This window comes from Aethalodelphis obliquidens, unplaced genomic scaffold (assembly GCF_003676395.1).
Source record: "Aethalodelphis obliquidens isolate GAN/ISIS:26980383/991018 unplaced genomic scaffold, ASM367639v1 scaffold90, whole genome shotgun sequence".
NCBI classification, from domain to species: Eukaryota; Metazoa; Chordata; class Mammalia; order Artiodactyla; family Delphinidae; genus Aethalodelphis; species Aethalodelphis obliquidens.
In genome coordinates, this window is record NW_020838034.1 from 2,832,098 (window position 1) to 2,847,888 (window position 15,791).

General features: G+C 57.3%; 1 protein-coding gene across 1 annotated transcript; it reads right to left on the minus strand.

Moving 5' to 3' along the window:
* Positions 1–2,064: 2,064 nt before the first annotated feature.
* On the minus strand, positions 2,065–10,552 carry NES (nestin). Its single transcript, XM_027095312.1, has 4 exons — positions 9,655–10,552; positions 8,436–8,560; positions 6,566–6,639; positions 2,065–6,317 (listed from the first exon to the last, which is right to left on the minus strand). Exons 1-4 carry the CDS (start codon positions 10,435–10,437, stop codon positions 2,578–2,580), a joined length of 4,722 nt encoding a protein of 1,573 aa, XP_026951113.1. The 5' UTR covers positions 10,438–10,552; the 3' UTR covers positions 2,065–2,577.
* Between the last annotated feature and the right edge of the window lie 5,239 nt (positions 10,553–15,791).

Below are 15,791 nucleotides of genomic sequence, written 5' to 3' on the forward strand. Positions count from 1 at the left end.
TCCTCCTCCCTCCTCCTCCCTCCTCCTCCCTCCTCCTCCCTCCTCCTACCTCCTCCTCCCTCCTCTTCAACACGCAGGTCAGCTCCTGCTCATGCTTCAGGTTCCCAGGGCAGCCATCCCTGACCTCCTCCTCCTCCCAGCCTTCCCCAGCCCAGATCAGGTGGAGCCCCTGCTCTATGCTCCCATAACCTCCTGCCCTTCTCTGTTTTCAAATATGATTTCCACTCAGAAGCCCTTGTTTGGTTAGAAGGTAGAGCTCTCGGGGCCAGGAACCTTGGACTCCCAGCACCTGCATGGTCCATGGCGCATAGGAGATGCCCTGTAAGCATCTGACAGTCCCTGTTACTGTCCAACCCTCATTTCTCTTGCTGCGCAGATGGACTACCATTGCCAAAGAGAACACACCACCCACCGTATACGTCTTTTAGAAAGTGTTCACTTTTGTCTAACTGATGTCCCTCCACCTGTTTGGGATTGTTGGCAGAAATGGCTAGTTTGGGTAATTCTGCAGGGGACCAGGGATCTTGGTGTGGGGGTCAGGATGGGCACCACACACAGGGAAGGACTGCTTGGCTTGGCCTCTGTCCTTGGTCCCCCGTCCAGGTGGGGGTGCCCGAGGGCCTGGGGAGATCAAGCACAGGTCTCCTCTGTCCCATTAGAGGAGCAGGGAGTGGGCCTTATTTGCTCGGGCCAGTGTGCTGGCCCACAGCCTGGCGGGAGCAGACATGGCCTTGTTAGCAGTGAGTACAGGAAGGATCGTGGAGGCTTGGGCTGCCAGGAGGGCTGCCAGCATCCTGGACCCCAAGGGCAGAGGAGGGGGCCTGGGTACCTAATGCAAAGACTCTTAGGTGGAGGAGAAAGGCATGGGCAGAGAAACAGACAGTGAGGTTCTGTCAGGGGCCCTCTGTCCACCCCTCCTTGTCCAGAGGATGAGTTGAGGTCAGAGGGCTTGAGACTTCATCTTCTCATCTTCCCCTGCCCTCAGCCTCGGGCCCGAGGAAAGGAAGGGCCTGCCTCTGGCCTTGGGATTGTCCCCAGACATGGAACATTTGTCTGTCAGCCCCTGCCCCACCCCCACCCAGGATATTTAGAGGTGTCGCGGCTCTTCCTTCCCTGCAGAGCTGAGCTGGGGAGTGGTTTCTATTTGGGTATCCTGACTTCAAGTCCTTCAAGCCCCGCCTAATCCAGGAACCCCTGGGAAGGGGGGTGTCACCCTGCCCTACACAGGGACCCAGAGAACTCCTGGGAAGGGGGGTACTCTTGGGAAGAAGCTGTGGCTGGGTGGACCCCCGATCTAACCCGTTATCAGCACACCCCCTCGCTCTTTTGTTTCACCCCTGACAGCTTCGGTCTATCCCGGCCTCACCTCCACTTTCCTGTCTTCTCTGTCTCCTGCTTTAGCATGGAAGGGAAGTCCTACCGAAGATCTACACGGTAGCCCTCCGGCTTTCCCCAGCCTTCCTCCTGATCTCCCTGCCCTGGGAGGCCCCGCAGTCACCTGGCCCAGCATCCCTCGCTGTGTGGCTGAATCTGAGGTTCAGAGAGATTAAACGCTGACCTGAGGCCACACAGCCAGACTGAGACAGAATAGGCCTCCCTCTTCCCTTACCCAGCTCTGACCCAGCCAGTCTGAGCAGACGCCAAGGCCATACAATTGTTTGGGTTTGGGGGCAAGGGGGCTTATTATGCTGGCGGCACTGAGGGGCCAGCAGCGAGGACATGCGCGGGGGAGTGTGGCCCCAAGGCTTAATCCCTGTAATCAGTGCTGTGGGCAGAGATGATGACAGGCCTGACTTCTGCAGGCGCCAAGGCCACAGGGGCTGGCCCTCCTTCCCTGGTCAAATAGCACCCCCCTCCCTCCCCAGGTCTCCAGCACTGCTGCCTGCAGCCTTCATCTGTCTGCCGTGTCTCCCCCATGAGGCCTTCCAGGTCCTCCTCTCCTCAGGAGGCAGCCCCTCCCTCACACTAGCATCTCCTGCTTCCTCTCCCAGTCTCCTCTGCTTCTGTGTCAGCCCTGAGGCCCCCCTGAATTGAGGAAGGAAGAGTCCAGACTTTATAGGCGGAGGCATTACTTTATTCAGGCAGGGAAAAGCCAGATGGGGCTACAACATGGCAGGCATATGGGGGGTCAGGACATAGGAGCACCCCCTCACCCCCATTAGCCATCAGCCAGACATCCCATGAGGGTGCAGTGAAGAAGGGCAGAGCTGGTGAGCCCTGGCGCATGGACCACCACGGCCCCCTCCCCATGGAGAAGCCACTGGGCCCCTGGCCTTTTCCAGCTGATGGGATGGGGAGGAAAGGGAGTGCAAGGAAAAGGGGGGGCCTAGTCCTACAGAGATTCAGTTGGCTTCAGCCTCGTGGGACAGTGCAGGCCGGATGTCCCCCTGAGCAGGGTCCAAGGGGCTGGTTTCTATTCCCAGAGCCTGCATTCTTGGAACGGGCCCCTTTGCCACACCCATTTCACCTCAGCTAGCCAGGCCTCTCGGACAGAAACCACGGGTCAAGAGATAAGTTAAGGGTGTGCCTCCGAGCAGGGAGGGGCTTGGAGGGGGTGCAGGAGGGGGTGCTCTTCCTCTAGTCCTCCCCTGAGGACCAGGAGTCTCTATCTCCCTCTCGCTGACTGAACTTCAGGAGCTGGCCTTGGCCCAGGTGAAGCGGAGCCCCTGCCCAAGGGGTCTTCAGGGCACCCCCCTCCTCCTCCTCCTCCAAGGGGCTCCCTTGGTCACCCTCAGGGGGCCCCGGTTTCCCCTGCCTTACTCCCTCAGACTGCTCCAGCCCGTTCACCACACCCCCATTCACATGCTCCAACTCTTCCTTCAGGCTGGGGCCCTGGCCATTGACACCAAGGGTGTCCCCTACCTCCAAGCCCGTGTCCTCCACCGCACTGAGGGTCCCCAGAGGGCCAGGGACTTGGCCCTCCCTCTCCAGGGGAATAGCATCAGACTCGTCCTCTGATCCTGAGGCCTCCGTGCTGTCCTGGGACTCAGTCTCCAGGGCGGTCATGGGGGCGTCAGACGCCGCACCCCTCAAGCCATCATCCCAGGGGACACTGACATCCATGGTCTCAGACCCCAGGAGGTTCCCTCTCTGAGGGCCACTCAGGGCCGGGAGGCTGCCCACAGAGGGCCCTGCCCCCCACCGCCCTGCCCCTGGCCCCCTCTCCCCTTCTTCATCTTCTTCCTCTCCCTCCTCCCCGCTCTCTTCCTCATCTGCAAATCCATCCGATTCCCCATCCGGGTCCCAGACTGCAGGCTCCAGTAGCAACGGGGGCACCTGGCCCGGAGGTTCTGCCACCTCCCCAGGGACCCCAGGAAGAAGAGAAGCCTCAGTCCCCAAGTCCTCAAATTCTTCCGACAGCTCAGAGTCATGGCCACGTTCCTCCTCATCTCCCCCCTCCTCCTCCTCTGAGGGATGGGCCCCAAGGCCCTCAGAGGCCAGGACTGCAGGGCCCCAGCCTTCCTTTCCAGTCTCCTCTTGAGGGGAGGGCCTCTGCTCTCCAGCCAGGTCCCACTTGGGGGAAGCAGGGGACCCGAGGTAGAGGCCCAGGGGAGTGGAGTCGGGAAGGGTCTCCCCTAGCTCATCAGCCTCACTCTCTTCTCTGCTCTCCTCCCCCTCCTCCGAGAGGTCTTCAGGGATTCCCCCGGAGCCCATCTCCTCCTGCTCACCCTCCACCTTTCCCAGGACCTCAGCCCTGCCTGCCAGCCCCCAGCTAGCCTCTTGGCTACCCTCAGCCAGGGGCTGGGGCCCAGGGGCATCTTCAGGGATTGGGATGGGTGAGCAGGACTCAGTGGGCCGTGGGCTGGGTGGCCCCAGCACTGCTTTGGCATCCTCCTTTGCCCCCTCGGAGCTCAAGGGCCTGGGTTGAGGGGTATCACTTCCATCGCAGCACGAGGTCTCGGCAGGGAACGTCTCCTCTGCTTCCTCAGGGCCTTCAGGCTCAGACTCCTCCCAGCCCCTGGCAGCGTCCAGCGGGTCTCTGCTCTTCCTGGGCAGTGTGGAGAGCTCTGGCTCCAGAGCAGCTGCCTCCTCCAGCTCCTTTCTGGGCCCTTCCAAGCCCTGCACCCTCTTTGCCTCCAAACCTTCCTCCCCCAGGGGTGGCCTCATCACCTCCTCTCTGGCCAGGCCGCCTGGGTCCTCCAGCCCTACCGCCTCCTGCTCCGGTCCCTGTTCCGCTCCTGCAGTCTCTAAGCCCAAGGTGACCTCTGGGGAGGCTCGGCCATCGCTGGGGGCCACATCCTCACCTTCCAACACTGGCTCTAGCACCTCTGACATTCCCTGGGGAGCTGGGAGGCCCGGGGTCCCCACCTGGTCTGGCCGCTCTTCAGGGTCCTGGAGGCCCTCAGTGCCTCCCACCCCACTGGCTCCCTCAGCTGAGACCCTCTGCTCTTTAGGCTCGGAGCTCCCTGGCTGCCCCTCACCTGGGCTCCAGGCCTTGCCTGTGGCCGTCAGCTGCAGCTCCCCCCGGTCTACAGCCTCCCCCTTCCCAGCGAAGCTATCCCATTCCCTAGGTTCCATCTCTGCCTCGTCCGCACTGTCCACTTCAGGTCTCCCAGGGGGCGTTTCCTGATCCAGTTCTTGACCCCCCTGCACCGTATCTTCCCACTTCTGCAGATGTGCAGAGAGTGGCAGCTCCTGTCCCTCCTCCTCCAGGGACCTCGGTGGCTCTGAATTCTCTCCCTTCTCCACGTTCTCTTCCTCTTCCAGATACCTCCGACTTCCCTTGTCTACCTCCTTTGGAGATCTCATATCCTCTACACTCTGCCCTCCCAGAGAGCTCAGTGATTTCTGAGTCTCCTCTTCTAGGGGTCTCAGTGTCTCTTGGTTCCCTTCCACAGACCCCAGTGGTTCTTGACTTTCCTTTTCTAGAGGTTTCAACATTTCCAGGTTTTCTTCTCCTGTGGGCTTTAGTGGTTCTAGAGTCTCTGTGCCTAAAGATCTCACTGCCTCTACACTCTCTTCATTTAGGGACCTTAATAAGTCTTGATTCTCTTTTTCGAGAAGTCTAACTATCTCCTGGTCTTTTCCAAGAGACTTTAGTGCCTCTGGTTTCACCTGTTCTAGAGGGCTCAATGTCATCTGGTCTTCTTTTTCTAGAGACCTCAGTGGCTGATTCTCTTTTCCTAGAGGTCTTGATGCCTCCTGGTCTTTTTCTTCTAGAGATCTCAGTGGCTCTAGATTCTCTTTTCCTAAGGGTCTCAATGCTTCCTGGTTCTCTACTTCTTGACATCTCAGTGGCTCTTGCCTTTCCCTTTCTAGAGCTCTCAATGACTCAAAGTTCTCCTCTTCTAGAGACCTCACTAATTCTTGATTTTCCTTTCCCGGAGATAAAAATGCTCCTACATTTCCTTGAAGAGACCTCATTATTTCTTGACTCTCCTTTTCTAGTGATTGCAATGTCTGTGGGTCCTCTTTTCCTATAGGCTTAAGTAGTTCTAGAGTCTCTTTTTCTAGAGGACTCATTACCTCCATCTCCTTTCCTTCTAAAGACTGCAATAACTCTTGATTCTCCTTTTCTAGAGTTTTTAGTGTTTCTAAGTTCTCTTCTTCCAAAGACCTCAGAGATTCCTGATTCTCCTTCTCTAGAGATCTCATCGTCTCATGGCGCTGTTTTTCCAGAGAAATCAGTGGCTCCTGAAACTCCTCTTCCAGAGACTTCAGAGTTTCTTTTTCCAAAGGACCCGGGGAGTCTTGGATTCCTTTCACGTCCAGATCCCCCTCTTCTTGCCATGTTTCCTGCTGCAAGCTGCTTATTACTTTGACCTCTACAGCTGTTTCTTTCTCTGCCAGCCCCCAGATTTGTCCTTCCCCTTCCTCCTGCAATCTGCTGGACCCTCTAGACCCACTGGGTTCTCCATCTTTGGCCTCTAAACTGGGATGGTCAGGGCTGAGGGCTGGAGCCAGGGAGGTATGATCTTCAGAGGACCGGCCTGGACTGGGCTCTTGTTCCTTGCCCCCAGGCTCCTCTGGTCCTGGCAGGACGCTGGCAGGGATGGCCACCTTGGCTTCAGCCCACACCGCTTCTGGAACCTGTTGCATCCCAACCTGTGGCTGGGGCAGGGAGAGAGGGGCATCCTGGGCTCTGATCTTGGCATCTGTGGCAGGGCGGGGAGCCTGAGGTGTGGGCGGAATTGGGGTGCTGGCCGAGGTGGGGGCATGGCCCTGAAGGAGTTCCTGGCTCTTCAGGAAGCCTGGCACAGGTGTTTCAAGGGTATCAGGCAAAGGTGAGGAGAGGGGAGTAGGACTCAGCACAGAAAGCAAAGGTCCCAGACGCCGGCCCTCTGGGGTCCCAGGGAAATGCAGCTCCAGCTTAGGGTCTGGAAAGGTAGAGGGGAAGAAACGGTGTCAGCACATACAGGTTGGGGGTGGGGCAGGGGAGCAGCTACCACTTCTGGCAAGAGGGTCCTGCTCCTGCCTTTTATGGGCTGGGCTAAGAGTATGCTCGCTGCCGTGGAGGACCACGGTGTCAAGACTTAAGACTGCTGCTTTTCAGGAAAAGCATCGCTCTGGGTGTGAAGAGGAAAGAAAGGTAAAGTTTTGGGGGGACCTTGGCCCCTCCTCTTACCCAGGAAGCTGAGGGACGCCTTGGAACCGCTGCCAGGTGTCTGCAGCCGGGAGTTCTCTGCCTCTAGGAGGGTTCTGGGGAGAAGGGAGGAAAAGCTGGGTCAGCCCTCTGCCCACAGGCCAGCCGGCAAGCCAGCCAGGGAAAAGTCACAGCTAAGCATGCGCGCCCCTGGCCTGGCAGGCTATCTCTTCATTTTCACCACTATCACACAAAAGCCACACGCATACTTGGCTCTGCACATGAAATCACACGGTCACATCCCACAGATATCACCCATTTGGTCACACGGAGTCACACACTTATTTGGGACACACAGCTGGACTCACAGACGCACAAGCAGATTCCCACACAGTCGACACAGTGTACACACACACCCACACATTGCTTAGACTAGTCCCCTCCCAACCCCAGGCCTATGACCTCATCCTCCGTGTGGGGGGCCGATTCTCATGCTAATTGCTGCCTTTGTCCACACTGCCATCTGGAGGGTCTGAGTAGGGGGCTTCCCAGGGGAAGTGGGAATTCTCAGGCCGTTCCCATGGGATAGGCTCCCTCCTCCTTCTCCCCCAGGGCCCCCAGAGCTGGTTCCAGACAAAAGCCAATGAATTCAGCTCCCTCTCTCCAAATCCTTTTCATGCCTCAAAACCCAGGTTAAGCCTGCGCAGTCCTTTCCCCTCAGTGGTTTGATTTAGGGGTCAAGGCCCTCGTCTTGGGATCTCTAAGTACTCTGGATCCCAAGCCTTTCAGGGCAATGGAGGTTTTCGTGTACATGCCCCTGCCTTAGTGCCCCATGGGGACCGAGGAGGAGGGGACCGATTGCGGGGGAGGGAGGACCAATCAATTCAACGAGTTATCCTGAACATCTGTCTCCTCTGTGCTCTTCCTCATGATCTCTGAGTCCGGTTAGTGTTTTCTATGGTCTCACCTCTGTCCTTCTCCATGCAGCGTCATGCCCCCTGAGCTCTGTGCCCCCTGGAGGTGGAGGCCCTCTCTTCTTCATCCCTAGATCCTCACCGACCTTCCCTCTGTGGGCCCGGCCTCCCCTCCCCTCCTTAACCTGTCCCAGGGCCCCTGCTTTTGTTTGCCTGTGGATTCTGGGGGCACTGTCCTCATAGCCCGTCTAGCCTTGGCTCCACCCTGCAGGCTTGGGGTACGCAGCCCTTCACAGTAGCAAAGCCCCTTCCTCAGGCTTCATCAGTGGGTCCTTGGCTAACCAGGCCAGTTTCCCAGAAACTGGGTTTGCCCAAGGCCACAGAGCCAGAGAAGCAGCACTTCCTTGGTCTCAACCTTTCCTGAGCCAACAGGGAATGCGGTCAGTAGAAGGGCTGGGCAGGGCCAAGGCTCGAGAGAAGCCAGGCCCCAGGACACTCAGGATGGAAGGGACCTTGGCTGTCACCCAGCCCATCTCCCATCCTCCCGACAAGGAGACTGAGGCCCAGGTCAGGCGGCAAGTCAGTGCCACCGGCCCACACCTGCAATTCCTTCTTCCCGAGGCTGCTCAAGGACATCACCCTCTCTGTGTGAGCACACAAGCAGAGACCGGGCTTTTCAGCCCCTTGGGGGAAGGTTCTGGATCTGGATGACCCACACGTGTCCAGCCCTCTCCTTTGAGGCTGTCCCACTCAGCTCTGGCACCTCTCCTTGGGGGATCTCCTGGGCACGGGACGCTTCTCTGGTCCTGAACCCACGAGAGAGCAGGTGGGCTTAGGCACACACACATCGTGGTGTGGAAGGGATCGGCCTAGAGTCACAGGACCGAGCGGTGGCAGAGCCTCCACCACCCGTGGCTCTGGGCCTCTTCAGCCCAGGAGTCTGCCCCTGCATGGATGTGTGCATCTGTGTGCCTGCATGGGTCAGGGTCCACCTGTACCTGTATGTGGCCACCTCCAAGCTGAGGGACATCTTGAGGTGTGCCAGCTGCTGCCGACCTTCCAGGACCTGGGCGATCTGGCTCTGTAGGCCCTGTTTCTCCTGCTCCAGGGCCTCCACGGACAGCTGCAGAGCAAGCCAGAGGCAGTCAGTGAAGGGACGGGGTCCTTCTGCTAACTTACCTGCATCCCCATGGGCTGCTGCAGCAGCATCTTCTGCTCCCTAACTTCTCTGCAGAGCAGATTCCTGCCTCCCCTACCCCACTTCCCGCCCAGAGAAGCCCTCCTGAAGCCCCCGAGAAGAGCACAGTGGCCCCTCTCAGCCCTCTCCCACGGCCTGGCTCCTCCTCTGAAGATGCTGATTAAATGGTAGCACATGCTGCTCAGAATTCAGCTCCCACAGGAAGGGGGAGGTGAGGGAGGAGAGGAGATGGCTTACAGAGAGGAGGAGAAGGAAAAAAGTGGAAGCAGAAGGAAAAACAATTAATCACCAGGCCTGGAGCCTGCAGCATTGGAAGCCAAACAGCCCGGGTCCCAGTCACTGTCTCCTGCTCCCCATGCTAGGCCCCCACCCCCTCCACTTCCCACATGTTCTGGAATCTTTCTCCTCTGAAGGGGGGGCAGTCATGGTGAGACCTCTGTCTGGCCCAGGCAGGAGGCTGTTTTCTCAGCTGCTGGTCGCATCTGCATAGTGTGAGGGGGAGCAGCTGTCCCAGGCCTCTGGAATGTGCTCAGGAGCCGAAAAGCCCAGACAAGGGAGAGAAGGGCTGGTGGCTCCCCATCCAGGGCCCCTCACCCTCTCCTGTCAGGGGGGAGGAGGGCAGCTGGGAACTTGCAGACTCTTGAGTGGCCAGACCATCAGATCAGCACTGAGAGGGAAAGTTCTGAGCATCTTCTGAGCAACGGCAGGGCCTAGGGAGGGGTCCAGGGGCCATCAGGGTACGAACGTGCCATTTAGACAGTGAGGAGGCCGCTGCAGCGTCTTGTGCCTGTCTGCCCTTCGAGGGGGTGTGCTTTGAGGTCTGAACCTCCATCATTCCAGCCCTACACTACACAGAGTTGTGAAAGTCTAGGACAGTGGCATCAGGCATGGTTTTCTAAGAAGTGGCCCCTGAACCTGCAGCCACCACACCCCCCACTTCCCACTCCCTCTCCCAGGTCTCTGATCCCCAACGGGACTTCCTGAAGCCTTGTCTTGCCCAGGCCCCCAGGCTTCCTCACCTGGAACTGCTCAGTAGCCCGCAGCCGCTCCTGCCAGCGGCCCTCCAACCTCTGCTCCAGCGCGGCCCTGCGCTCCTGGAGGCCGCTGCGCTCCGCTTGGAGCTGCTGCAGCTTCAGCCGACCCTCGCGGGCGCCCTGCAACGCGTGGCCCAGCCGCTCGCGGGCCTGGCCCAGCGACGTCTCCATGTGCGCCACGCGCTCCTGGTAGCCGCGCACTGCCCCGCGCCACGCCTCGCCCAGCCGCAGCGCCAGCTCCTCAACCTCGGGGGCCGGCACGGGGGGCCCGCGGGGCGGAGCGGGGCCGCGGGGGGCGCAGGCAGCCTGAGCGTTCAGGCCCGCGCGTTCCTCCTCGTGCGCCGCGCGCAGAGCCTCCAGCTCGCGCTCCAGCTCCGCCGCCTGGGTGCTCAGCCAGGCCTGGGCGCACTTTTCGGCCTCGACTGCGCGCCGGCTGCGGGCCGTCTCCTCCGCGGTCCGCTCCCGGGCCAGCCGCAGCTGCTGGCACCGGGTCGCCACACCCTCCACCTCTTCTTCCAGGTTGTCGCGCGCCACCTCGGCCGCGCGCTTCTCCCGCCAGCGCTGGTCGACGAGGGCCCGCAGGGCCGCCAGCTCGTCGTCGGCACGGGCCCTCCAGGAGGCGTCCCCGGCCTGTGCCCGGAGACCCCCGAGCTCCGCGCTGAGCAGCTCATTCTGCTCCTCTAGCGCCTTGACCCGGGCCAGGTAGGCCTCCAGGCGCCGGTTGAGCTCCCACATCTGAAAAGATTCCTCCCCCAGGCAGCCCTCCATCCTGCCCGTCTGACCCACCGAAGGTGGAGAGAGGCGAAGCACCGGGAGAAGCCAGCAGCTCTCAAAGCTTTTAGGACGGAAGGGTAAAGAAAACGGATGGGGACAATGACGGGGCGGGGCGAGGAGCAGCTGAAGCGACTGAGAGTCGGGAGTGGGAGCGAGGCTATTCATACTCCCGCCAGCCTGGCGGGAAAAGGGGCGGGACCCAGGCCTTAACCCCTTAGAGTTAAGAGAAACGACGGCAGCCTTTGTCCCTGTGCCCCCGGTATGCTGGAGAGTGAAACCAAAGGAAAAGGCATGCCCGGAGAATCCGATCCGATGGTGGCTTTCAGGGGGAAGAGGCCGTGAGGCAAGGTCAGAACCGCAGATAAAAGCAGATTATACACAGAACTGAGCCTGTGGAGGGGGTGCCAGGGGATTCAGTCCTGCGAGGGGGTGCGACTCTCAGTTACTCAGCGCATCCAAGAGAGCTATCACTTACTGAATTCCTCTAAGACTCAGTTTCTTCATCCAAAAAATGGGAGTGATGATGGAACTGTCATGGGACTGTTGAAAGAATAGATGTGGCCATGTTTTCCGTAAATAGCGAAGGCTCACCCTCCTGAAATACTGGAAGAAGGCAGCATTGCAGAGAGAAGTTAGAAGAGACATTGCCTGGAACACAAGAACAAATGTGTCCTACTGGGAAACACCCCATATGCACACACACCCTATTTCCTCAGTCTCCACCAGGAAACGGAGGGAGCAGGCAAAAGGATGTTCTCCCCATTATTCACCTCCATCCTTTCTACTCATCTTTCATATAAGCTGAGGTTCATAGACCCACTTTTTAGGTAATGGAAGCCCCCCCCGCGCCCCGCCAGTTCGCAGGGAAGGACACCCCATCCTGGCCTCGTTGTCAGCGATTTTTGGGCAGAGGGCGCCCCCTTGTGGCTCGCAGACCGGGCCAAGAAGAGGAAGCAGAAAGAAGAGGCATCTCTTGTCACAACTAGTCCAAATTTATGGAGCCTTTGTAATATGCCAATCATGTTCTAACATTTTATTTACGTTATCTGACTGAATCCTCAAAACATCCCTTTGAGGGTTCCACAGTTCAGGAAACGAAGAGCTCACTGAGGGCGGGAGTAGCTGGGAAGGCCTTCTGGAGGAGGAGGGGTCCTTGAACTGGGTGGTGAGGGAGGTGGGATTTGGGGTTTGTAGTGTAAAGGGGAAGCAGGGTCCTAGGGAGAGGGCCAGAGATAATGAGACTGAGGGGGGTCTTTGGGGAAGGAAGTTCTGCTCATGTAAATCCAATTTAGCTCTACAAGTGTTAATTGAGACCTACTATGTGTCAGCACTCTGTGCCAGCCCTGGAGGAGCACATAGTTTGGTAATGTGAGGGCAACAGCAATGGTGGTGGAGGTAATATTATCATAATACTTAGCACCTGAGGCATCCACAGAGACCTGGGGGAGCACAGATAATGGAGAAGGTTTTCTGGAAAGGGGGCACAGCAGAGTCAATGACCAGGAGGCCATCCCACCAGGCCAACTGGACTTTGAATTCACTACCATATGTGGAGCAGAAAGGGAGGGGCCGGTGGGCGTGGAGTGGGGGGATTGACTGAGACTTAGTGCAGACCGGGAGGCTGAGGCTTCTCCATCCCCACATTACCTCACAAATCCTGCGGTTTGGTTTGGGCTGGGGCATCGCAAAAGTTGTGTCCAGGGGAGGTCACTTGGCATCTCTCCCTCCTCTTTCTCTTCCTGGCTGTGGGGAGAGAGAAGCTGAATACTTGAGATCCCTGGGTTCCTCCAAGGGGGGGGGGGTCCCCTGGAAATGTGGGGTGGCACTGGTGTGGGGAGTTTCCCTCCTGGGCCTCTCACTCTCACCCAGAGGGGAGACATTTGGACTGTGTTTCATGCAAAGAGTACTGGGTCTGACTTTTACACTTTCTACCTGAATGACCTTAGGCAAATCACATAGCTTCTCCAACTGAGCCTCAGTTTACCTGTTTGGTAAAAGAGGTTAATACTTACCCATCCCCAGGCGTTTGTTCTGAGCATCAAAGAAGACAGGGTATGGGGACGTCTTTGTACAAAGCCTTTTTGAGGACCATCACCATGAAAGCCATCAAGCTAGAGCAAACCCTTCCTGTGAACCATTCTTGGTGAGTTTTGGGAATCTTGGAAGGCAGAGATGATCTGAAATGCTGGAGAAGAGTGGGATGTTGATTTTTTTAAGGCAGGAGAAGGTGGGTCCCAGCAACCACAGCTGGTGGAGCCGACACCAAGGCCCAGACAATTCTAAACAGATAACTGATATTTGAGGCAATGAGAAGCTGAGGAAAATGAGGCCTTCCATGCGACCAGGGGACACTCAATGGGCACAAGGTGGGCCAGGTGTCCTCTCCTCCCTCGGGGGGTTGCATTGTTACTGGGATTTCTTTTTTGTTTTTTTTTTTTTTGCGGTACGCGGGCCTCTCACTGTTGTGGCCTCTCCCATTGCAGAGCACAGGCTCCGGACATGCAGGCTCAGCGGCCATGGCTCACGGGCCCAGCCGCTCCGCGGCATGGGGGATCTTCCTGGACTGGGGCACGAACCCGTGTCCCCTGCATTGGCAGGTGGACTCTCAACCACTGCGCCACCAGGGAAGCCCTGTTACTGGGATTTTTATGAGGCCTTTGCCTGCACTTCTTATGTCCCTGTGCCTGGCCAGGACACATGGACTGTGTGATACTACACTGGCTGGATACAAAGTTCAGTAGCCATCCCCAGAGATGTCCATGAGAAAGCTGAAGAGGGTTCTGTGGGCCCTCAGGATTCTGTCCTTGGTCTGAAGATCACAAGTTTTAATTAAAGACTTGGATGAAATCATAGAAGCCATATTGATCAAATCTACATGTTATGCAAGAAATGAGAGGGTTTGACAGAATAGGAAAAAAAATGAACCAGATGACATTTAATAGGGATAAATGTAAAATTCTGCTTTCGGTTTCAAAAAAAAAAAAAATCAACAGCATAAGAAGAGAAAAGAATAAAGCCTATCTAGTGAAGAAGACCTGGGGGTTTTAGCAGACCACAAGCTTGTTATGAACCAACACTGTGATGTGGCCACCTAAAAGAGTAAAAAGGATATAAGTGATTCATAGATGCAGGGCGTCCAGATCAGGGGTGGTGACATTCCCTCTGCCCTTCCGCATTTGGAGTATTGTTCTGGACACAGTATTTTAAGAGGGACCTTGGCATGTTGGAATTGATCCCAGAGGAAGATGAGCAGATGGTAAGGCAACTTGGAATCATGGTTGATGAAGACTTTCTGAATCTACTCATGTCTCAGGACTGCAGCTGAGTTCCGAAACTAAAAGATAATAGCCTCTGAGCACCATACATATCCTAAAGAAAGTTGCCAGACTCGCCTGCAAGGCTTCACCCCTGCCCCAGTCCCCAGGAGAGAAGGCAGGCGGAGTGCAAAGAGATTGCACACCGCAGCATTGGATTGCAGGGTGGCCAGCCCTGGAGGGCAGGCTGCGGCTTCCCCTCCTCTGCTCCGAGGGGAAGGGTGATGCCTACTGAGGCGAGTGGGTGTGGACTTCCAAGGGGATGACTCCTCAAGGCCGGGCATCCGCATGAAGGGCACATTGGTGTCCCACCTCTGGGCAGCTGTCTTTTAGGGCACGGGGTTTGTTCATCTGGGCCTCACTGAGACACAGACACTGGAGAAGGATGGCTGGAAATAGAGGGGGCCACAGGGAGGAACAGACGAGGTTCTGTGTGCCAAGAGGACTCTGTGAAAGGAGCCCCCCATGGGGAGCAAGCTTTGGGCATCACCACCCCCAAGGGAGGTCTGCATCTGAGGAAGGCTGACTGTAGCCCTGGGTAAGTGGCACTCACCCCTGTCTCCTCCTCTGTCCTGCAGAGGAGAAGGAAGCCTCGGGGCGGGTCTGCCAAAGTGTGCTTAAGGGACAGGAGAGGGAGACCCAACAGAATGTCATTGCAGGCAGTGGTCAGAGAGATCTAAAGCTGTTCTTTTTTGTTACCTCCCCTACCTCTCACTTCTTTGCCTCATAATACGGAGGCTAGGGCAGGGGCAGGACATCACTCTTGCCCTATCCCTAACTTGACCCCTCCTTTTAATCTCCCTGTCCCCCTTCTCTCTTCCCCTCCACTTCCAGGACTAGATGGGTCCTGCTGGACATGTGTGGCAAGGAGTAACGTCAGCAAGGAGTCACAAGTCTTTTGACAACAAGAAAAGAGATGGGAAGAAGGAAGTGAGTAGGTTGGAGACCAGATGGTAAGAGAGACGGCAACTTTGGGAAGCTCTGTACCGAGAGATCTGGAGACATAGAGAGAGGGAGAGAGCGGGTGCCGAGGAAGCGATCAACAGAGCAGAGAGCGGGCCCAGGGACCCCTCCTGGGAAGTCTGGCTTTGGCCTGAGAGCTTTGGGTACTGGCTGGACCCTCCCTTTCCATGCTGCTTTTCCCCATCCCCGTGAGGGAGGCTTGGAGCTGGAGCTGGGTCTGGGAGGCAGAAATGTTCCTTCTCTCTTCATTTTCTCCTCTCTCGGCTGGAGGGATGATGGGGCTGGCTTTGTTTTGCAGCTTTCTCCTTTCCCTCACATCCACAGCAGGCCAGCTGGACTCCTCATTCTACATCCTGAGGGAGGGGTTAAGGGAAGGCAAGTAGCATGGGAAAAGCATTGAACAAAGAGCCTTGTCTCTCTATGCAACCTTGGACTAGTCAGTTCACCTCTTTGGGTCGTGGTTTCCACAGTAATTTATTCAAATAATATTTAGAAAGCACTTATGGAGTGCCAGGTGCACCATAGGCACTAAATAAATATTGTGAAGGAATCAAAAATGACTAATGTGGAGCCCTGTCCTCAGGAAGCCGATGGGCACGTTGGAGGACAGACGTGGGAACCATAGAGTACGATCCGGGTAGAGAGGCGTGATGAACTGGAGGAGGAGGGGGGAGGGGGCAAAGGAGGTGGCCGTGTGGTTAATTTGGGACCTTTGCCCTCCAGGCAGCGAGGAGCCCTGAAAAGGTTTTAACCTCAACCACGGGTAACCTGGTGAGATCACTGTGAAGGACTGGGGCGGGCTGGGGGGAGACAGGCAGGATGGCCAATCAGGAGGCAGTTGCCACCTTCGAGGTGGTGAGACCAGAGCCTAGGGGCGAAGAGGAGGGATGAGTGTGAGAATACTTAGGATGTGTCGGTTCCAATAAGAGTTAGATGTGGGATGGCGGGAGGGGACAGGGAAGATTCCCATACTGGTGGCTTGGCCCTAGGGTGGGGAGGGAGGGTGGCATGGGGAGAGGTGCAGTGGCTGCCAGATGTACAGGGTTGGGGATCACATTTAGAAGGACGATG

What these genes read in the sequence shown, in the direction of transcription:
- NES (XM_027095312.1), bottom strand. Translation starts at nt 10,437, where the DNA reads ATGGAGGGCTGCCTGGGGGAGGAATCTTTTCAGATGTGGGAGCTCAAC. An exon ending in TTGGAGGTGGCCACATACAG is followed by an intron (nt 6,640 to 8,435) that starts GTACAGGTGGAC and finishes CCTTCTCCCCAG; the next exon opens with AACCCTCCTAGAGGCAGAGA. An exon ending in GGCGTCCCTCAGCTTCCTGG is followed by an intron (nt 6,318 to 6,565) that starts GTAAGAGGAGGG and finishes CTACCTTTCCAG; the next exon opens with ACCCTAAGCTGGAGCTGCAT.